The 23146-nt window shown below is 36.7% G+C and overlaps 2 protein-coding genes across 2 annotated transcripts; both read right to left on the bottom strand.

Annotated features, from left to right (window-relative positions):
• Positions 1–2517: 2517 nt before the first annotated feature.
• LOC120206361 lies at positions 2518–3051 on the bottom strand. The gene has a single exon (XM_039206039.1). The coding sequence runs from the start codon at positions 3049–3051 to the stop codon at positions 2518–2520; it is 534 nt and encodes a 177-aa protein (XP_039061970.1).
• A 17864-nt stretch (positions 3052–20915) lies between these two features.
• Positions 20916–22768, bottom strand: LOC120206348 (rhomboid-like protein 11, chloroplastic). Its single transcript, XM_039206033.1, has 7 exons — positions 22500–22768; positions 22156–22280; positions 21961–22046; positions 21818–21858; positions 21539–21705; positions 21383–21445; positions 20916–21286 (listed from the first exon to the last, which is right to left on the bottom strand). Exons 1-7 carry the CDS (start codon positions 22708–22710, stop codon positions 21104–21106), a joined length of 876 nt encoding a protein of 291 aa, XP_039061964.1. The 5' UTR covers positions 22711–22768; the 3' UTR covers positions 20916–21103.
• Between the last annotated feature and the right edge of the window lie 378 nt (positions 22769–23146).

The following is a 23146-nucleotide window of genomic DNA, read 5'->3' as shown; positions in this document are numbered from 1 at the left end:
AGCAAACACATATTTCTATGAATTCATGTATTTTACTATTGGAAATAGACTTATAGCAAGTCTTATTTTCCATTGAACATCATATACTAAATAATGTGCACTCACATGGCCTCACTAGTCAATACCGAACTCTTATCTTTTCTCGATGACTATTACTTGTAAACTCATCCAGACGTTGGTCTCGATTGATATCTACACAATCATACATTTTTAAGGTAATTATCAGATATCTACACCTTATAATTTGATGCTAATAACTTAAACGAATTTAATATACCCATATTCACTTTTTCCTTTAGGAGTGTACCGATGCACTATGGGTGCATCGGTACCCAAAATAGCTTTAAAATTTTCATGTATCGATGCCTGCCAGTGTATATCGATGCACCTTCAAAATTAGTCTTAGTGCATCGGTACCCATTCATAGTGTACCTTGCACCTGTCAACAATAAACTGTTTCACCAGAAAATTCCACAACTTTTCATTAAATTCTTCATGTTTCATTCTCTTTTCTGTTCTTAACTCAAGTACATATACTTAAACTAATTTCTACTCATTCAATACATCCTTAACCTCAAAATTCCATCTTTCATATGGAAATCAATAATCATACCAATTTTTTGAGATACTGTAAATCCAATTATATCACTTCATATCTCTTAATTAAGTTCATGACAAGTAAAATTTAGTTGATGACAAGTCAAATTTAGTTTCAAATTCAACTTATCAACTCTTTTCTAGAAATTCACTTAAAACCCCATTCTCTTTAATCTTTCATAACTTCTTCATCTTTTGATTTTAAGAGAACTTAAGCTTTCCTTAAGCTTAAGTATCACTTAAAGATCAAAACACATACTTAAAATCAACAAACAATCAACTAATCAGAAAACTTACCTTTGTGTGCTTCACGTTGGAGAAGAAGAAAGAAGATGAAGAAGAAGTGGAGAAAATATCTCCTTATCATTATCCCCCCATACATATATATCATTATCTTATCATTTCCAAGTCAAATGGCCATTTTTCCCTTTATTTCATTTGATAATTACTAATAACTTTCAGAAAATATTTTTAAAAAAATCATTGAACTATTCAACTGTTCTACTTTAACCATCAAATTCTAAAATTTTATAATTTAGTCACTAACCTGGTATTGAGGATGTTACAGTAACTCTGGTCCATCCATCTTGGTGAGGATCAAAGCTCCTCTAGAAAAGGCATTCTTCGCAACATAGAGACTTTCCCAATTTGGCATCCATTTACCTCTAAAGTATTTTGAATTGGCATTATCTTTTTAAGTATCAAATCTCATTCCTGAAACTCTCGTGGGCGAGCCTTCTTGTTATGTGCCCTTATCATACATTTTTGGTACATTTTCCCATGACATATAGCTTTTAATCTCTTCTCCTTAATCAAATTCAGCTGGTCATACCTAGCTTGTACGTATTCTTCTTCTTCTAGCTTAACCTCTGATAACACTCGAAGTGACAAAATTTCTACATCGATAGGTAACATGGCTTCCATCCCATAGGCTAAAGAAAATGAAGTTGACGCCCTTACTGAAGTTCGATAAGCAAACAAAGCAAATGGTAACTTCTCATGCCAGTCTTTATTAGTCTCAATCATTTTCTCTATAAACCTTTTGATGTTTTTATTGGTTGCCTCTACTACCCCATTTATCTTTGGGCGATAAGTGGTGAAATTATGATGTTTTATTTGGAATTATTTACATATTGATTCCATCATTTTATTGTTTAAATTTAAGGCATTTTCGGTGATGATCCTTTCGGGTAACCCATATCGGCAGATAATCTCTTTTTTTAAGAACTTGCAAACCGTTGATTGAGTGACATTTGCATAGGAAGACGATTTTAACCATTTGGTGAAGTAGTCTATTGCCACCAAAATGAAATGATGACCATTTGAAGCTTTGGGTGAAATTTGTCCAATGATATTCAATCCCCACATAGAGAAAGGCCACGGAGCAGTCATTACATGCAATGGATGAGGAGGGGTATGGAGCTTCTCTTCATAAATCTGGCACTTGTTACATTTTCTGGCATAATCGATACAATCAGTTTCCATGGTTGACCAATAATCTCATTATTTGTCTTTACATTGCATGTCCATTAGCATGGGTACCGCATACTCCCTCATCCACTTCTTCAGTGATTATTTTAGCTTCTTTGGCATCCACACACCTCAACAAAACCTATTATGACTTTTTTTTTTGTACAATATCTCACCATCAAGAACATATCCTGCAACTATTTGTCGATATTTTTTTGTCATTCTCAATTGCCTGCTCAGGGTAACTTTGATATATGATGTATTACAGGATATCATAATACTAGAGATTTCCATCTTCTTCCTCTTATATGCTATAGAAATGGGTTGGATACTCATAAGCTTGTATCTTGATGGGCATCATATTTCAGTGCTCATTGACTTTGAAGGCTGCTGCCAAAGTGGCTATAGCATCTGCCATTTGATTTTCTTCTCTGGGGAGGTAATGGAATGTCACTTCCTCAAACTCTTTGATGAGCTCCAAGATAACTTATGGTATTCCACTAACTTGGGATCTTTCATTTCCCATTCACCTCTAAGTTGATAAATTACCAGAGCTGAATCCTCATACACTTTGAGTATTTTTACTTTACGCTCAATGGAAGCTCTAAGACCCAAAATACATGTTTCATACTCAGTCATGTTGTTTGTGCAATCGAAATTTAGCCGATTGGTGAAAGGATCGTGTTCTCCACTAGGTGATACCAAAATTACCCCAATCCCGTGCCCCAAAGCATTCGAAGCACCGTCAAAATTCATCTTCCAATGTTCATCAATAGAGAAAACTACCTCTTCAGCTGAAATACCCATCAAATCTTCGTCCGGGAAATCAAAGTTCAGCGGTTCATACTCCTTAGAAACCCTGCTTGCAATGAAATTTGCTATAACGCTCCCTTTAACTGCTTTTTGGCTTAGATATTGGATGTCAAACTCAGACAATAAAATCTTCCAACGAGCCAATCTCCCAGATAAAGCATGTACACCCATTAGATATTTCAGAAGATCAAGTCTAGAGATCAACCAAGTAGTGTGATACAACATATACTTTTTAAGCCTTCGAGTAGTCCAAACTAAATCACATTTTCAATCGGTGAGTACCTTGTTGTCACACCCCATAAATTGCCACTATAATATAAAAAATAAATATAGAGCACTAAGAGTAAAATAATGGGAGCATGTGGTTTTAAACATTTAAAAAAATGTTAGTGGCAAACAATGGATGAATCATATTGCCATAATGTATTTTTTTTATTTAAAATAATAGAGGATTGGTTTTATTTTTAAATGTGGATGATTACCTTGTTTGGCATATTCATCTTCCCTGTGTGTTAAACTCATTTTTACTCATTTAAGCTAGCTTCCGTCCCTCCTCCTCCTCATTGTTCTGGCCTGCGGTGGACAGCACTTCCACCTCCATCAGGTACGCCTGACCTCGGCGAAGCAATCCCGACCAACCTCGCTCCGAAATCGGTCATAGTTAAGTCGAATCGAGAAGGGCAATAGACACCCAAAACCTCGATCATCATTTTAATTTTATCGATTCTAGCCATTTCAACGACTGTCTTGTTTCACCGCCTCGATTTCAGACTCCTTGTAGCTTTCTGATCAAAACCCAATATGTGGGTTGAGTTGAAATTGACGTTTTGTCTGTCCACCGTAGGTAAAGTCAGATCATTTAATTTTTATAATATTTCAGTGTTTTAGCTTGAAAATATGTTATAGTTGGTGTTGGTTTAGATTGTTGTAGCTCAGGGAGTAACCGAATGTTGACCCGACCCGACCGTTGACCTGACTTGTGAAATATGTAAAAAACTCGGGTGATATTTTTGTAAATATTTTTAAAAGAGTGCCTAATACGTAATTAATTTATGTTCAGTGCTATTTTTGTGAATATTTTTAAAATAATGCCTAATACGTAATTAATTTCTATTCTGTGTTATTTTTGTAAATATTTTTAAAAGGGTGTTAGTTTCTTAAATATTTTTAAAAGGGTGTTAGCTTCGTAAATATTTTTAAAAGGGTGTTAGTTTCGTAAATATTTTTAAAATAGTGTTAGTTTTGTAATTAATTTCTGTTAATGTGCTATTTTGTAAAAGTTGACTGTTGACTGACCACCGTTGACCATAACTTTGACCGGCGTTAACCGGCCATTAAACGGCTGTGGATTTTTTCGGGTATACCTATTCTGACATTTATTCGACGTCCCGAATCCGTTTTGAAAAATTCAAAACCGAAAGCCTCTGAATTAGCCCGTAAACCTGAAAACTCATATTTATCTAAGTGTTTTAAGTTAGTTAGTTGAACTGAATGGTCAAGAACTAATTATTGTTATAAAATGTTAAAGACACGCGGGGATCTCCTGACTGTTTCATTGCTCGACCTGGTTCCTCTCGATCCGCTCGTCCACAAGAAGTCGTGAATACTCGTATAGTTCTAAAACCCTATTAGTTATTCTATTTATAATATTATTCCGAATATAACCCTGTTCTGATATGGCTTAGGTTCTCGTTCAGTCGAAGAGCCTAGTGAAGCTGGTACTCGATAGATCTTCCAGGTTGACCCTATTATCGAGGTGTGTTCCTTATGTGCAGAATAAATGTTTTAAATATCTGTTTGAAATCTCATGTGCACATGATTGTTTTCTCTGATTTGAAATATAATGTTTGATATGATTTGACTACTGTATGATTTACTTGATTCTGAATTTACTAAAATGTAAAGCATGATTGCCCGACTTATGATTTTTGAATACCGGTTAACTGGACTGATGATATGTCTGAACTCTAAATTTCCGTTACTACTGGTTACCATCTGAAAAATGTTTTCTTCGGGTGACTTAGGGTTCTGGTATGAAGACTCTGGCAGGTTCAGTCTCTGTTGGTAATTCCTCTTATAGGTTCAGTACCGATTGGTAATTTTCTTATGGACCTAAGTCGAGCCTTGAGTAGGCTCTACGACCCTGAGAATTTTCTTGGGTAAGCCTTAGTGGCCCCAAGAATTGTCTTGGGTAGGCTCGCAAGCCCCGAGTTACTCCCTTAGGTTATGCAGTTCTGGGGATCTGCACATAGCGTTCAATTGGAGAATGATATAGAGTTTTTAAATTAAAAACTCCTATGATGTTTTAATGACTGTGATCTGTCCTGGTTTTAAAAATCATAACTGTATGTTTTTATTTCTGCATTGTTGGGACACACTGGGCCTCTAGCTCACTTTTCAAATTATTTTACCCCCCTTTCAGATACTCTGGGATAGACACTCCGTATCAGGCACTTGGAGGATTAATACATTTTGTTCAGAGTATTTTGTTGTAATATTCTGTCTTCTGAACTATTTTTAATTATGGTGACATGTATCTTATTTTTGAAGTAATTATCGTTTTATGATGTTTTCTACTTTTGTTACTGATATTTGATTTTCGATGATCCAGATTTGTTTCATGTAATATTTTACCTAGTCTCTTTCATGTTTTATATTTACGAATTTAGTTTTATCGTTACTTATTATATACTTTTATAAAAGTCATTTATAATATGATATATATTATCGAATAATGTTTTGGAAAAAAATGTCTTTGAGAATCTTTAATGTAATTCGCTAGAGTTAGTCGAAACACATAGACTGGTTCTAGGGGGTTACATTTAATTGGTATCAGAGCTTTTGGTTTTTAAACCTCAGACTGTGAATGAGTCCAAACTGAAAATACTATTTTGAAATGTTTTACAAAACAAGTCATTAAGGTCATGTCACTAAGTTTTTACGATTTTAATTGTGTTCGAGACTCTAAGTGCTTATCTAACCCTATGTTTTATCTTCTGTAGTAAACTCTAGATCCACCAAGATGAGTACTAGACGTGGTCATCGAACTAGCCGTGGTCGCGGCATAGTGGCTAGATTTGCAGACCTAGTAGATGAGATACGTGTAGATCCCCCACCTACGATATATGATTATGCTCCTACGACCCCGACGAATTTACCTTCTGCCTCTGGTATTGGCATGACTGCTCCGATAAGAGGAGTGAATGGTACTAAGCCCGAGTCTACCAGAGTTATATTAGATGAGAATTTTGGTAGACAATTTCTTCATATGATTCAGAGAGCTGTCAAAATTGCTGGCGTTGTACCCGAGGTTCCTATCTCTCAGACCCTTAATGCAAATAGAGTTAGGACATTTAGCGGCCTTACTGGTGGAGATCCGACTGAGGCTGAGGATTGGCTTATTGATACTGAGCGACACATGGATCAGTTAGGTTTAGATCTGCATCGACGTTATTTAGGAGCAATTTCTATGTTCAATGGGAATGCTCACACCTGGTGGGAGTGAGTGGTTATTAGTGTTTAGACCAATCGTTTGACCTGGGATTTCTTTAGAGAGCGCTTTAGGAGCCATTTCCTGGGAGAGCGTTATTTAACTCAGAGATGACAGTAGTTTCAAGACCTGGTTCAGGGAGATATGGCCATTTTTGAATACGAGATTGAGTTCTTGAAATTACTGAAGTATGGATTCAGTCTGGTACCTACCGAGAGAGATAAATGCCGAAAGTTTTCTCAGGGACTTCGATTCGAGTTGCGTCACCAGGTAGTTACTCATCAGGACGAGGTATTTGATATTGTAGTTGGGAGAGCAAAAGGCGCGGAGAAAGTCGAGGCTTCTACACCTGACAGTGATAGAGTAGGTCTAGAACGATCAAGGAAGCCTTCTGGTCAGTCTGCACTTTTTTCACGCCTTGATAAAAGGTCTCATACTGTTCCTCATCAAATGAGTCGGTCTGATTCAAGGCCTGCATCTCCTCCACATACTGTAGCTAGTCGAGAGGATTCTGCATATTCCACTCCAAAATTGAGTTGTGAGTTATGTGGAAATCAACACGAAGGAGAGTGTCGTAAGAAGATGGGTACCTATTTTCGTTATGGATCTAGCAAGCACTTCTTGAGAAATTATCCATATCCAGCTCCTGTCGATCACACATCTGTTCAGACTTCTATACGTTCTCAAGCCTCTGTTCAGACTCCAGATATGAGTCATAGTTAGGGTAGGACTTCTGGATCTGTTTCTAGGGTTGACAGTAGAGCTCGATTGCAGAGTAAAGGACCAGATGCTTCTGAGGCTCGATAGCCTGCTCTTGTTTACGCCACCTGAAGTTCCGATGATCGATTTGAGTTCAATACTTCTGCAGGTATATTTATTGTTAATTCTGTTTCATGTCATACATTTCTAACAACACTCTTTCTATACCCGAGTTTCGACATTAGACCCTAAGACTTTGGATTAAGGCACCGAGACCCTGATTCCACTCCGAGTCTATTAAGATATTTTGATATTGTCAAATTAGCTTTGTCCAATAAAGGATCTATCAGAGACCTAATCTTAGTTTCTTATCCGATTCTGATGAATTTCGAGGACGAAATTTCTTTTAGAGGGGGAGAATTATCACATCCCATAAATTGCTACTATAATATTAAAAAATAAATATAGAGCACTAAGAGTAAAATAATGGGGGCATGGGGTTTTAAACATTTAAAAAAATGTTAGTGGAAAACAATGGATGAATCATATTTCCATAATGTATTTTTTTATTTAAAATAATAGAGGGTTGGTTTTATTTTTAAATGTGGATGATTATCATGTTTCGAAGATTCATCTTCCCCGTGTGTTAAACTCATTTTTCCTCATTTAAGCTAGCTTTCACCCCTCCTCCTCCTCCTTTTTTGACCAGTGGTGGACATCACCGCCACTTCCATCAGGTGCGCCTGACCTCCGCGAAGCGATCACGACCAACCTCGCTCTGAAATCGGTCATAGTTAGGCCGAATCGAGAAGGGAAATAGACACCCAAAACCTCGATCGTCATTTTAATTTTGTCGATTCCAACCATTTCAATAATCGACTTATTTCACCGCCTCGATTTCAGACTCCTCGTAGCTTTCCGATCAAAACCAGTAGGTGGGTTGAGTTGAAATTGACGTTTTGTCTATCCGCCGTAGGTAAAGTCAGATCATTTAATTTCGATAATATTTCAGTGTTTTAGCTTGAAAACATGTTATAGTTGGTGTTGGTTTAGATTGTTGTAGCTCAGGGAGTAACCGAACGTTGACCCGACCCGATCGTTGACCTGACTTGTTAATTATGTAAAAAACTAGGGTAATATTTTTGTAAATGTTTTTAAAAGAGTGCCTAATACGTAATTAAATTTTGGTCGGTGCTATTTTTGTAAATATTTTGAAAATAGTGCCTAATACGTAATTAATTTCTGTTCGATGCTATTTTTGTAAAAGTTGACTGTTGAGTGACCAACGTTGACCATAACTTTGATCGGCGTTAACCGGCCATTAAACGGTTGTTGATTTTTTCGGGTATACCTATTTTAACAATTTTTCGACGTCTCAAATCCGTTTTTGAAGTCCGTTTTGCCAAATTCAAAACCGAAAGCCTCCGAATTTGGCCCGTAAACCTGAAAACTCAAATTTATCTAAGTGTTTTAAGTTAGTTAGTTGAACTAAATGGTCAAGGACTAATTATTGTTATAAAATGTTAAAGGCACGCGGGGATTTCCTAACTTTTTCATTGCTCGACCTGGTTTCTCTCGATCCGCTCGTCCATGAGAAGTCGTTAATACTCGTATAGTTCTAAAACCATATTAGTTATTCTATTTAGAATATTATTCCAAATATAACCCTGTTCTGATATGGCTTAGGTTCTCTTTCAGTCGAAGAGACTAGTGAAGCTGGTACTCGATAGATCTTTCGAATTGACCCTATTATCGAGGTGTGTTCTTTATGTGCATAATAAATGTTTTAAATATATGTTTGAAATATCATGTGCACATGATTGTTTTCTCTGATTTGAAATATAATGTTTGATATGATTTGACTACTGTATGATTTACTTGATTTCGAATTTACTGAAATGTAAAGCATGATAGCCCGACTTATGATTTCTGAATACTAGTTTACTGAACTGATGATCTGTCTGAACTCTGAATTTTTGTTACTACTGGTTACCATCTGAAAAATGTTTTCTTCGAGGGACTTTGGGTTCTGGTATGAAGACTCTGGCAGGTTCAGTTGCTGTTGGTAATTCCTCTGATAGGTTCAGCACTGATTGGTAATTCCTTATGGACCTAAGTCGAGCCTTGGGTAGGCTCTACGGCCCTGAGAATTTTCTTGGTAGGCCTTAGTGGCCCCAGGAATTGTGTTGGGTAGGCTCGTAGGCCCCGAGTTACTCCCTTAGGTTGTGCAATTCTGGGGATCTGTACATGTTGTTTGGTTGGAGAACGATACGGAGTTTTTAAATTAAAAACTCCTATGATGTTTTAATGACTGTGATCTGTCCTGGTTTTAAAAATCATAATTGTATGTTTTTATTTCTGCACTGTTGGGACACACTGAGCGTCTAGCTCACTTTTCAAATTATTTTACCCCCCTTTCAGATACTCTGGGATAGACACTCTGTATCAGGCACTTGGAGGATTAGTACATTTTGTTCAAAGTATTTTGTTGTAATATTCTGTCTTCCGAACTATTTTTAATTATGGTGACATGTATCTTATTTTTGAAGTATTTATCGTTTTATGACGTTTTCTACTTTTGTTACTGATATTTGATTTTTGATGATCCGGATTTGTTTCATGTAATATTTTACCTGGTCTCTTTCTTGTTTTATATTTACGAATTTATTTTTATCGTTACTTATTATATACTTTTATAAAATTCATTTATAATATGATATATATTATCAAATAATGTCTTGGAAAAAAATGTCTTTGAGAATCTATAATGTAATTCGCTAGACTTAGTCGAAACGCGTAGGCTGGGTCTAGGGGTTACACTTGCATCGCAATTAGTGAACTTTTTGTTGAGGTAATAGATTGCTCTATTTTTTTCTTGGTTTGGTCATGCTTCCCTAATACACACCCCATTAAATTCTCGAAGATTGCAAGTAAAGAATTAATGGTTTGCCTAAGATTAATGGCATTAAGATCGAAGCATTTAACAAATATCCCCTTATTGCTTCAAAAGCTCCTTGACAATCATTGTTCCATACCCCTAGGTTATTTTTACAGAGAAGGCAAAAAATGGTATCGCACTTCTTGGTTAATTGAGAAATAAACCGGGAGATGTAGTTTAATCTTCCCAATGATCCTCGAACTTCTTTTTGTGTTTATGGGGTGGTAAATCCCGAATAGCTTTGACTTTGTCTGGATCTACTTCAATCTATTTTTCGCTAATTATAAACCCTAAGAGTTTCCCAGACGTTACCCAAAGGTATACTTGCTTGGATTGAGTTTTAGCTGGAAATTTCTTAATCTTTGGAAGAGTTTCTTCACATTCTATATATTTTCTTCCTCCGTTTTCAGCTTAAAACCCATATCATCGACATAGACTTCTATTTCCTTATGTATCATGTCGTTAAACAGTGTTACCATGGCTCTCTGGTATGTTGTCCCGATATTCTTTATGTAACATCCCAAACTATGGGTTAGTGTCTAAATTGTAAAATTTTAGAATTTAGTGATTAAAGTGGAAAAGTTAAAAGGTTCAATGACTTATTTGGAAATATTTCCTGAAAGTTGTTAGTAAATATTAAAGGAATTAAAGGGCAAAATGGTCATTTGACAAGAAAGATATTTTTCCCCTTTTATAAGCATGAATCACATTGAGGGGGGAGAGTTATTTGAAAACTCTCTTATTCTTCTTATCATCTCTTCTTCACGTGTGCCAAGCTAGAGAAAAGGTGAGTTTTCTATTTAGTTGATTATTTGTTGATTTTATAGTTTGATTTTGATCATTATATGATACCTAAGCTTAAGGAAAGCTTAAGTTATCTTATAATCAAAAGATGAAGAAGTTATGAAAGATTTAAGTGAAGGAGTTTTTAAATGAATTTCTGTAAAAGAGTTGATAAGTTGAATTTAAAGTTAAATTTGACTTGTCATCAGTTTAATTAAGAGATATGAAGCGATAGAATTGAAATTAGAACATATTGAAAATTTGGGTATGATTATTGATTCCATATGAAAGATGGTATTTTGAGGTTTCAGATGTGATAAATGAGTAGAAATTAGTTTAGGTATGTATATTTGAGTTAAGAATATGAAAGGGAATGAAACATGAAGAATTGAAGTTCAAATAGTGAATTTTCGTGCATGAACAGTGATTTCTGGGCAAAAATTTATAGATTATGCAGAGGGTACAGATATCCTATGGGGGGCATCGATACCCCCTAAAGGAAAAATGAAATTTTTGGTTTATTAAATTAGCTTAAGTTATTGATATCAAGTTATAAGGTTTAGGCTTCTGATAATCATCTCGGAAATTATGTTTATGTAGATATTAACCCTAAACAAGTTCCAGAACAATCAAAGAATTAGGATCGAATCAAAGCAAGGCTAAGGTGAGTGCAATTTAATTTGTACTTATGTTATCGAATCAACATTGGTTTGCGATGAGCCAGTGACAGAGTTACTATGATAAGAAGTGACTCCTAGAACATTATTTGATATGTGAATTTTTATGTGTGCATGAGTACATGAAATGGGTATAGGTTATTATATATGAAATTATAATATAAGTTGTGTAATAAACTATGTGAATGGATATAAATAATTAGGAGAATAAATGGAAAGGTGAGATAAAATAAGTAGTATTTACTTATAATGTAATAGGAGATTATGTGAACATATATTATTGATAGGGCACATAAGACTACATGTCTATCTTTTAATGTAATAAAAGTGATATATGTGATGTATTGGAAACATATGAGAACAAGAGATGACATGTTTTGTATGATGTATAAATTCATGAGTAAAGGTATATGTGAATATGATTTGTATGCATTATATGTCAGGTAAACATAAGAGGATAGAGCATGAATTATATGATATGAGATATATGAGAAAAGGTATATGTAATATAAGAATTTACATGAACTACGTGAAAAGAAACTACATGATTACAGGTATATGTGAATGAAGCTATGAGCTTATATGAAAATGTGAAATGATAAATGGTAATGCCCATGTTATATGATACGAGAGCTATAGGTATAGTTGGCATGCCAAGAGTCGAGGGTTATAGTGGTCCTTCGAGATAATACAGTGGTCATTCGGGGTAATACAGTGGTCTTTCGGGACAATACAGTGGCCTTTCAGGACAAATTTCATATGCCACTCAGTGGGACTTATACGAGCTGTGGTGACAGCATTAGTGCACAACCTCAATGTACTCACACACCTTCAGTTCTCAACAGTGTACATGGGCTAATAAAGAGATTAAACAAATATACTGAATGTGATATGTATAAGTGATTGTTATATGGAAAAAATCACAGGATTGTTAAACGTGTTAATAAGGATATATGTGCATGTGGGTATATGTTATAGAAATGATATATGTTTTTTATATGATATGATCGTAATAAATGTTCATGCATTTGATATTAATTATATGATGTTAAGTGTATTTCTTTATGAAATATTTGATGGTTTCCATTATACGTTTATATGCCTCACTAAGTCTATCACTTAGCGTATGATTGTTTCACACGTAGGTTTCGAGAAGAGGAAGATTGATAAAATTTATGCAAGACAGGTCAGTTCCTCTTTTCTAAATATCATATCAGAAAAGAATTAAATAGCATGTATTTTGTAATAATGATAGTGGTTGGTATGTAATAAAAATATGAATTCGATATGTTTTTATTGGTTTGTAAAATCATATGATTGAGTTTTCTTTAATGTTTTGAAGGTGTATTTGTAAATGGAAATTTTATATGAATGAAAGCTTAGTATTTTATGAGTTTTATACATGTTTTATCAAGGTACTGTAGCAGTACTATAGCAGTATTGTTCACGATACTGTTCATTAATGTTCATACGGTATTGTTCATACCGTATTTTATTGTTCATAAATACGTTTTTGACTTAAATTTTTATAATGAAGCATAATTTAATAGAATATTATTGTATTTGCTTAATATGAGTTCAAATGTTTTATTATTTTGTAAGAATATTTTTTTATAAAGTCAATGTAACATCTCAGACTCGTATTCGGGTCGGGTACGGGTCGGGATGTTACACTTTAGCCCAAACGGCATTACCTTGTAGCAAAACATGCCCACATAGTGACAAACGTAGTCTTTTCCATATCTTCCAGATGCATCTTTATTTGATTGTAACCCGAAAAACCATACATGAATGAAAATAAGGAGTTTCCAATAGTATTGTCTACCATGGTGTGTCTATGTGTGGCAAAGAAAAAATATCTTTCGGGCTGGCCCTTTTAAGATCTTTGTAGTCAACGCACATTCAAACTTTCCTATCCTTCTTGAGTACTAGAACAATGTTTGCTACCCATTCTGGATACTTGGTTACTTTTAGGAACCCAACATCAAATTTTTTTTACTTCTTTAACTTCAACAACATTTCAGGTCTCATCCTTCTAAGCTTTTATTGTACCAGTTTACATTCTGGCTTTATCGGTAACTAGTGTACCACTAACTCATATCTAGACCTGGCATGTCCACATATGTCCAAGTAAACACGTCTTTGTACTCTTGAAGTAGCTCAATCAGACTTTGTCATCCCTCATCAAATAGGGTAGTGCCAATCTTTATCTCTTTCTTATTTTCCTCTGATCCAATATTCAAAATTTCAATGGGCACTTCATCAGGCAGAATCTGTTTATCTTCCTTCTTTGCCATTTTTAGCAGTTCGGAAGGTAAGTCACATTCCTCATCATTATCATAACCTTTGACTTCTCCCTGACATATGGGTAGCTCGAAATCTATCTTCGGGTCAGAATCATCAGCATTCATACTATTGATATCAGAGGTCCTGAAATAATAACGAACTAGAGGATATATATGCATATACACATACAAGAGAAATCTATCCCATATCAAAATAGAATGAAATAATAATATATATAATAAATAAAGAATAAAAAATATGCACGGGAGAATGTTTGCAACATCTTTCATTAAATATCTAAAAACAAATAGATTAACCCTTTTACAAAAGATCGCCTATTGCTCCGAGTTTTAGATAATAGGGAAAGTTTTTATTCATTACTCTGAAAAAGTTTTGTAAGCTACACGTAATTCATTACTCTGAAAAAGTTTTGTAAGCTACACGTAATTCATTACTCTGAAAAAGTTTTGTAAGCTACACGTAATTCTTCTGCAGTCCAATTATTTAGCACGAAGACTGGCGGTGCTGGATAAATGCCCATAGCTCTTTCTTTTTCAGTCTTATCCTTTGATATCACATCTATGCCCAAATCCCTTAAGGCATTCTCAATAACTGGCTCTTTAGCTGACTGGCCTCCCTAAAACATATGGCCTCCATATATGAAGGTGTCACACAGGGGCAAAAAAGTCAAAGGCTCCCATTTAATATCCTCCCCGACCAGCCTTGCTCTTTTCCCCTCCTGGCTCTTCTGAATACCTTTCAGCTTCTCTTTCAAGTTCGGGGTATCCCAGGCCAAATCGATATTTCTTGATGATGGGAAAAACTGGATTGACGAATCCCTGTATGGGACTTCCCAGCCCTCTTCCAACCTTGGCTCCCCTTTCCAGAGTCATTTTCAGTTCCATTCTGGTACAATTGGACGGCCTAGGCTTTGATATTTTTTTCCCTCAGCCACGATAGTGGTATTAACAAACTTTAGGGACCTGAAGGAGCACTCAACAACTTCTTCCTCCACTTCGACATATGTAGCAGTAGTAGATACAGAAGTAATGATGTCTTACTCGGTATTAAGGCATACCAGTCTTCCATCAATTATGAACTTGAGCTTCTGATGTAGAGTGGATGGCACGGCTCCTGCCTGGTGGATCCAAGGCCTTCCCAATAAGCAATTATAGGTCAGCATGATATCCATGATAAGGAATTTGACCTCTTAAGTTGATGGGCCTATGGTCAAAGAGATATCAATCTTCCCCAACACCTCTTTTTTCATTCTGTCAAAAGCTCGAACCATGCTTTGTCAACTTTTCATGTGCATACTATCGAATGATAACTTCTTCAGGGTCACTAATGGCATTACATTTAGTGCATAGCCATTTTCAAGTAGCACACAGGATAACACATGCCCCTTGCAGCTGATGGTAATGTGTAGGGCTTTGGGATTGCCAACCATCCCGGACGGGATCTCGTCATCGGAGAAAGAGATGAAATTATCGGCTTGGGTATTCGCATCTAGTCAGTCTATCTTTTTCATAGATACATCATTCGGTACAAAAGTCTAATTCAATACTTTCAACAAGGCATTCTGGTGTGCCTCGGAGCTTAACAAAAGAGCCAGGATCGAGATGCGAGTAGGTAGCTTGTGTAGCTATTCGATAATGTTGTACTCACTATGCTTCAAAAAATTTAAAAACTCCACAGCCTCGTTATCTGTTATAGATTCCTTAATGACTGGCTCATCATCTTTCAACACTATCTCGACTCTCTTCTCTTTATCAGCAGTAGCTCTTTTATCATGTTCATTGGTCTGACTGGTGAAATTACCTACCTCATCCGCTTCTCCCTTGGCGACATCTGAAACACCCACGTTATCCAACTGGAACTCGTATCTCTAAGGGACTTGTTTTTTTTCTTATAAGGGAAATAAGACGGGGGTGTGATCACCACTTTAAGAGTTACTCTCTCTACCACACGAGTTTTTAGCGTGATGACCAGAGAGCAGTTGCCATTTTCTTGTTATCCATCAATCTTTGTACCAAAGCTCAGAACTCAGCACAATCCTGTATAGTATGACCCTCACAGCTGTGATACTGGCATGCATGCTTACTCTTGTCGACACTAAAGGCCAACAAGCCCATCTTTATCATATGCCTCCACATTCAATGCATGGATGACTTCACCTCAGTTGTAATATTTTTTCCTCTCTCCTTGATAATTGCATTGACCCCTTCCCCTGCATGGTTCGACAGTGGGTTTTGAGCCACATTGGGTTGCTCACTGTCACCAAAGTTGATGACGTTTATCTGCCTTAATCTTTGTACAATATTTTTAAAGGCAATGCAATTTTCTATTGAATTCCCTGAAGCCCCCGCGTGATATTCACATTGGGAATTAGCGTCATACCACTTAGGGTATAGAGGCTGCATAGGTGAAGTGTGGTAAGGAAACACCACATGCTTATCATATAAGATCTGAAACAATTCCTTGTAGGTCATGGGGATCGGGTCAAATTGAAGCCTTTCCCTCTCTTGCCTTGGTTCTCTCGCCCCTTTTCTGGCATAGTCATGTGTAGACGACCCGGTGGCTTGAGGTCAAGACACAATAATGTTGTTTGAGTCACACTTTCTCACGTTACTGACCTCATTATCCTTTTGTTTTCGCTGGCGATTTCCTACTAGATTCTCTTTCATCAAACATCCTACTTTTGATTGCCATTTCGATCATCTCTCCTGCTGTGACCATATCAGCAAAGCTCTTGGACGAATTTCCTATGAGGTGGACAAAGAATGGAGCTCTCAGAGTGTTTACAAAGAGCATGTTGTTTTCTTTTTCCTCAAGCGGTGGAAGAACTTGTACAGCCACACCCCTCCACATTTGGGCATATTGTCTGAAGCTTTCGTTAGACCTCTTCTCCATGCTCTGGAACATGATTCAATTAGGCCTCACATATTTTACGTTCTTATACTTCTCCAGAAAAGCTTTAGCCAAGTCCTTCCAGGATTTAATTTAAGCCCTGCTCAACTTATTGTACCAACAGATGGTTGATCATGCCAGGCTCTCTTGAAAGTAGTGGATTAACAGTTGATCATCCCCCACATAGCCAATTATTTTTCTACAGAACATAGTAAAGTGTGCATAATGACATCTTGTGTCATCAAACTTTTCGAAATCTGGAATTTTAAACTTGGGTGGCAGCACTAAATCAGAAACCAGACTTAGCTCCTTGGAATTGATCTCATATAAGCTAGCGTCTTTTTTTATGGCTCGGATTTCATCTTTCAGTTGTTCTCATTCCTCCTTAAATTGTTTACTCTGCTCTTTTTTCCATCCTTATCAAAATCTGGGATATTTTCAACAGGGTGTGGATTTACGGAAGTGCTAAGTAAGTTTATGTGTATTCTTTTCGGTTGAGTAGTCATTTTCTGTTGTGCCCTAACATGCGGTGGTGTAAAGGCAGGGGATATAAGGGTTCTTTAGAGGAACCAATAGTGGGAGCCTTTCTACGATCAACCCATGGTTCGAATATTGGGGAATACACAGGTTCCTACGGCAGCACCGACAATCGGAGTCTCTTCACTACTTGTATTCTTTCCTTGCAATATACTTGCCAGCCTTTCCATCATATCATTATGCGCTTTCAACATTTACTCTCGCATTTCCTCTTGAGCTTTCCTGAAACTCTCTTGCATTTTGAGCTGAGTCCTCTTAATTTGGGCAATTCTCTCGTCCATTGCCTTTTTTCCAGTATAGTACGGATGCTTAGAATTGTCCATTATTCTGCCATACAACATTTTTATTAATATCGGTATTTTATTAATGAATATGAAAAAATGACTATTAATGAATAAAATGCAATGCGAAAAGTAAATGCAATGTAGATGCAATACAATGCAAGGTGTTTATTCTGGAACGATTACTTAGAACAACTTTTTATATTATAAACAAAGTTTGGTTACAAGGCTTAAACATATCATAGATAAATCTGAGCTATCTCCCCTGATTGTTGAATGTACCCCAGTAAATCTAAAATCCTTTGAGCTTCTTCAGTCTCAGGTTTCAATCATTCGCTTACAGTATCAGCTTCGTGTGACAAATAAACCAGGTACTGAGCCACCCCTTGAGCATGTTGCAGGTAGCTCGCGATGAGGTCATCCATTTGCTTAACCCTCCATTAAGCATGTTCTCAACGATGGCGCCACTGTATAACTCTTTCATAGGGTACTATCGGCATTTCACTTGTCCTTCTCTAAAAATCTAGAACCAAAGCTTCAAATTCATTCATACGCTTCTTCAAGTTTTTTTCTTCTACACGGTTTGAACTACTTCTCAACTTCGGTACCATCGCAAAGTTGTCTTTAAACTCAAGATTCTACCCTTAAATTTCTCATTCTGGGCCCGAATCTCTTGTAGTTGTTGCTCTAGTACACTCTTTTCTCTTGAAAGTTTAAGCTCTTCACTGCTTTCCCTAACTTCTCTTTTTAAACTTGCGACTTCCTGCCTCCATTCAGTAGGAGACTTACTTGAGCTAGTGGCCATCCGAGCTTTGACCATTCACTGGTATGATAACTGGATATCATCGAAATCCAATATGAGTTGTTTTTCTAGTTTTTTTATCTGGTCATCTCGACCCTTTTGAATATCGATTTCTAAGCTTTTTTGGTATGCCTCATCCTCCAATCTCTACAACGTATCCTTCCACTATTTCCTTTCAACCTCAAAATCAGGTCGGGTTAGTTCTAGCGGAGATGGTACCACTCTGAGATTTTCTTCCATAGGTTGAGTATTTTCAGGATTGACTATCGGGATATTATCATTAACTCTGTTACTTTTCCACCCCTCGTACTCTTGTGACAACCTTAATTCGAAGGTAAAGAGATTTACTCTACGAGTGTGGTTTCATGCATCGGCAACCCCTTTGACTTTATTCTTGTACTGTTTTCATTTGAATGCGAACTCAGACCCAGATAAATCCCAAGTTACCAGAACGAACTTCCTAGAACCATATTGCCTGGAAACTAGCAATGGAGCATACCCTACAGAACCCTATATTCATGGCAACGAAACCCAATCTCTTTTTTCACACCTATACAGTATGTCTGAGGAAACGTTCTGCGAAGCACGCCACAATATATCACTGTCTCATATATCTTTAAAATGACCATCCACTTCTCTTCAATGAAGCCCTCAGCCCATTCTCGAGAAAAGAAATCCATCAAAGGTGAAAATCCTTATAGAAACACTCGACCAGGTACCCTCTTGATGTGTTTGAAGTGGCTGAGGATCCAGACTAGCAACAGCGGCGCGCACCTTATTAAGCGTTCTTCTCCTTCTTGTCTGCAAGAATTCAAGGAATAGAATGTTTCTGCGAAGATAGCTGGGATGTGACCCACATGTTTGTCTAGTCTCTCGAACAAGTCAACTACTGATACATCAACGAGCCACATAACCTTCAGGAATATGACTAACCCATAAATACCCAGAGCAAACAGGTCAATCTTTTTTCTTCTGTTAGGATGACTGTCAATCACTTCTCTCTGAACGATCCAAGTAATGCACTTGTTATCTACCTTCTTTTTTATACCTCTTACGACCCAATCTTCGCTCATGTCGGTCATCAAAAGTAATTTCCTCTTGAAGGAATGAGTGTTTGACGGCTTGGTGTATACCTTGTCTGTTTGGAATCTCAGACAACGAATCAAGGCGTGGTATTCCTATATGGTAGGTGTCATGTCCACTCGACCAAAAGGAAAATAGCTATAGACGAGGTTCCAGAATTACGCCAAAGCTCTAAACAGATTTTGGTTAATCAAAACGTCTAAGAGATACAGGATATCACTATAGAGTTAATAAAACAACTGCTTATCGGATACTTCCCACTTTCCCCAAATCTCTTTCAGCTCGCTCAGGTCATTTTGACGGACATTGATGTGAGTGTACCCAATCATATCTGACACGTACCCAGGCTGTAAATTGTCTCCATTTGTTAGCTGGGACTACTCGGACCATCTCAGAACGTCCGCATTGTCTTCTACCTCTTGTTGAATCCTTCGTTCCATATTACTAGCCTTTTATATAGACATCGGTCACAGATCAACACCATGGGATGAATAGTGCAATGCAAAATGAGAATAAAACAAAAGGACAAGAGAAAATAGTCAATAATCATAAAGAAATTAATCGGACATAATATAATTTGTCAATAAAAACCTACCCACATGCTAGCTACCCAATCATGCTTTAGTATATCCTACCCAAACATGATTTCTACCCACATGTTTTGTTTATAGAAAATCCTAACCACATGTCATCTAGTTCGCAAGCTTATTCGAAAAATAAACCTAACCGCATGATTTCTAGTTCGCATACATTTATTTGGAAATCAAAATTACACTACAAAAATTAAAAGCCTCAAAAAGGCTTTTCCTTTTGTATTCTCCTCAGGGGATTCTTATAATTTGGGTAAGACTCTATATGAGTTCTAAGTTTACTATATGTTGGGTTCGGCTCTAAAGTAAGAGGTCCTCAAATTGTCCTTGTCGATGCCCCATTAGGTTGCCGAACCCTCAATCCTTGCCCATCACAGGCTTTCGAATCGAGTTCAATTCGAGGGGACACACATGTCCATACGGAGGTGAAAATCATCACGAAAACCATAAGGCGTGAGCCCTAAGAGCGATTCACTATCCCATACGAAGGTGAAAACCACACGAGGGAGTAGCTTCTCACTCCTATTTAAATAAGGCGCAGCGAGATTTTAGCTCATGTTATGCAAAACCGAAGGCCACTAAAGCAAAACCGAAGGCCTTTACTGTTACTAGTGGACTTGTCTCTATAAATTGGCTTAGAGAAAACGCCATTATTGGACTCTCCCGCTGGCGTCTTTGGTTGTCGAAACTTTTCTTGTGTTTTTGCAGCACGACGAACCAAAGAAAATGGTATTTATGATTACTATCATTTGGGTTCGTTCTTCATGTTCCTTGTCTTGTTAGGGAAATGGAACTGGAAGCTTTGGAAATGAAAATTTTCATGAGAAGTGCTGCCATCCCCATCTAAATGTCTTGTTTGCTGTTTCGGCAGTTGAATCTGATTCTTCTGAGGTTTTATTGTTTCTTTAGGGAAACCCAGAACCCCATTTTAGGTGTTCTTTGTCACGGAAAAATTACAATTAAGAAATGCTGATTGATTTATTTCTCTCGGAACATAATAATATATACATATGGGAAGCATTCAAAATTCACAGAACCATTCATTTTTTTTATTCTCAACAAAGCAATCATGTACAGGTGTTTCATCACCATTCCATCATGAGTTAACTCGCAATTCGAAGCATAATTATATAAATTCTTAAGAAACTCAACCTCTCTTTTTTAGAGAATCTGATAGATCTGTATCAAGAGGTTGAGAAGGAACTTTGCCGAGAAGCCATACTAGAAGAACACCAACAAGAGCACCGGAAAGATGTGCAATGTGATTAACACTTTGCAAGGCATAGGAAGATCCAGTCAGGCCAGTTGAAGCTTGGGCTGCTTCCATCACCTGCCCCGAACAAACAACACATTATGAGATTGTTGATTCATTACAATCTTTCAAACAACATAAAAGATGAACTACTGTCAAATCAAAATCTCAGACCCTCTCAATTACAAATTGGCCCAATATAAGCACTTCAAGGATCTTTTTCCAGTCCCAGGACATCTACAAGCAAAAGGGATCAAGCCATTTTCATTTGTTCTAGTATAGAAGTATTCATTCACATGTTTCTATATACGTACGGAGAATTTAGCATACCTTTACAAGGACACTGATTGCAAATAAACCGAAAACAGCACCAGACGCCCCAACAGAAATTGCATTTCTTGGTAAAACCAACCATGAAACGATGTTAGCTCCGGCTCCTGTAAAAATGTAAGAAAGCCACAACCCGAAATTTCCTTCCTCTTCTTCGACAAGTTTCCCTGTTTTACAAATAAGGATACCATCAATCAAACTCCTAAAATCAATTCAAACCACGTCCTACACATAAGATTGCAAGCATTTTTCAAAGTTGAAAAGAGCAAAAATGATTACCAAATATGTACAAGAAGAAAAGGTTGCTCGAAAGATGCTTCCTGAACAAGACGATAAGCAGAATAATGAACATGTAAATGTAAACGCAGACACATTAAATTCCTGGAATTCATTTATATCTTAATGGTATATATAGAACTTACCAGTTAGCATGACAGAACGTTGACGTTATAAATTGGTACCAAGCAGGCCAATTATGGTATAAATATAAAGACTGAATACCCTGAACCTGTTGAAAGGGAAGCTTCGGAGTTAAGAAGATTCATAACTGAATTACTGAACTTAATTTTTTCAGTAGAAAAATATAATTGTTTATAATCAATAGAAAGAAAAAGTACGTGAAACAAGTGATCAGCTACATATATTCCAAGATTAAGAAGTACAATCCAAAACACTCCATTGACGCTTTTCTCTGGTTTTCGTCTATCCCCTGACTTTCCGAGTTCTACATCCGAAATAATATCTGAAAATAACATTGGGTGATAGATTATTCCTTTATCAAGACACCAAAGTTAATATCAGCAGTTGCACATTAACTGCTCGGGAAAATACCGAGCAGCCAGAGTTCGTTCAAAAGACATCCCGGAAATTATTTTCCACATAAAAGTCGAAAAAAAGTAATCCAAATACATTTTAAATTACAATTTCATGTTTTTCATAGAAATAGATTTCTTGAAGTTACCTGAGCCCTTCATCCTGCATACCAAACGAGGTTTAACGGCCCGCGGAGAATGAAGATGATAAGCCTTGATGGGTTCATTGAGTGTATGAAAAGCGGGGAAACAACGAATTCTGGAAAGTTTAGGAAGATGAGAAGAAGAGGCCAAAGACATTAACGTGCATGGATACGGCTTCAGCGCCATGACCTGTTGTTGAAGCCGAAACTGCCCCATTTGTTTGAAAATATGTCGTTGAAAAGAATTCCGACTCTTTCACTGGTTAGTTAAAAAAGATTTAAGAGTCAAATGGGCATTTTCGTTTGATTTGGACCTCAAACTGGCATATAATATAAAGCCCAAAGAGAAGTATCATCCCTTTGGTTAAGTGCTGGGTTAATGGAGTTGTTGTCTGGTGATTGACAGGGTGTTCAAAATCGGGTATTCTAAATATCGGATATCCGGAATTTTCAGCTATTAAAATGTCGGTTCATTTTTTGATTTGTTATATCCAGGTACTGTAACAGTGTAGTCGTATTGTCGGATCACATGTATCTTGTTCATATATTTTTTTTAAAATTATATTAAAAAAAATTAACTGACCCTATTTTTATATGTGGGGTAATGGAGAGGTAGGATAGTAGGCTGGCTCCCAACATCAGGTTGAGAGTAG

Source organism: Hibiscus syriacus, unplaced genomic scaffold (assembly GCF_006381635.1).
Source record: "Hibiscus syriacus cultivar Baekdansim isolate YM2019G1 unplaced genomic scaffold, ASM638163v2 tig00013738_pilon, whole genome shotgun sequence".
Classification (NCBI taxonomy): domain Eukaryota; kingdom Viridiplantae; phylum Streptophyta; class Magnoliopsida; order Malvales; family Malvaceae; genus Hibiscus; species Hibiscus syriacus.
Note: the sequence above shows the minus strand (reverse complement) of the source record. Positions and strands in the feature narration are given on the sequence as shown.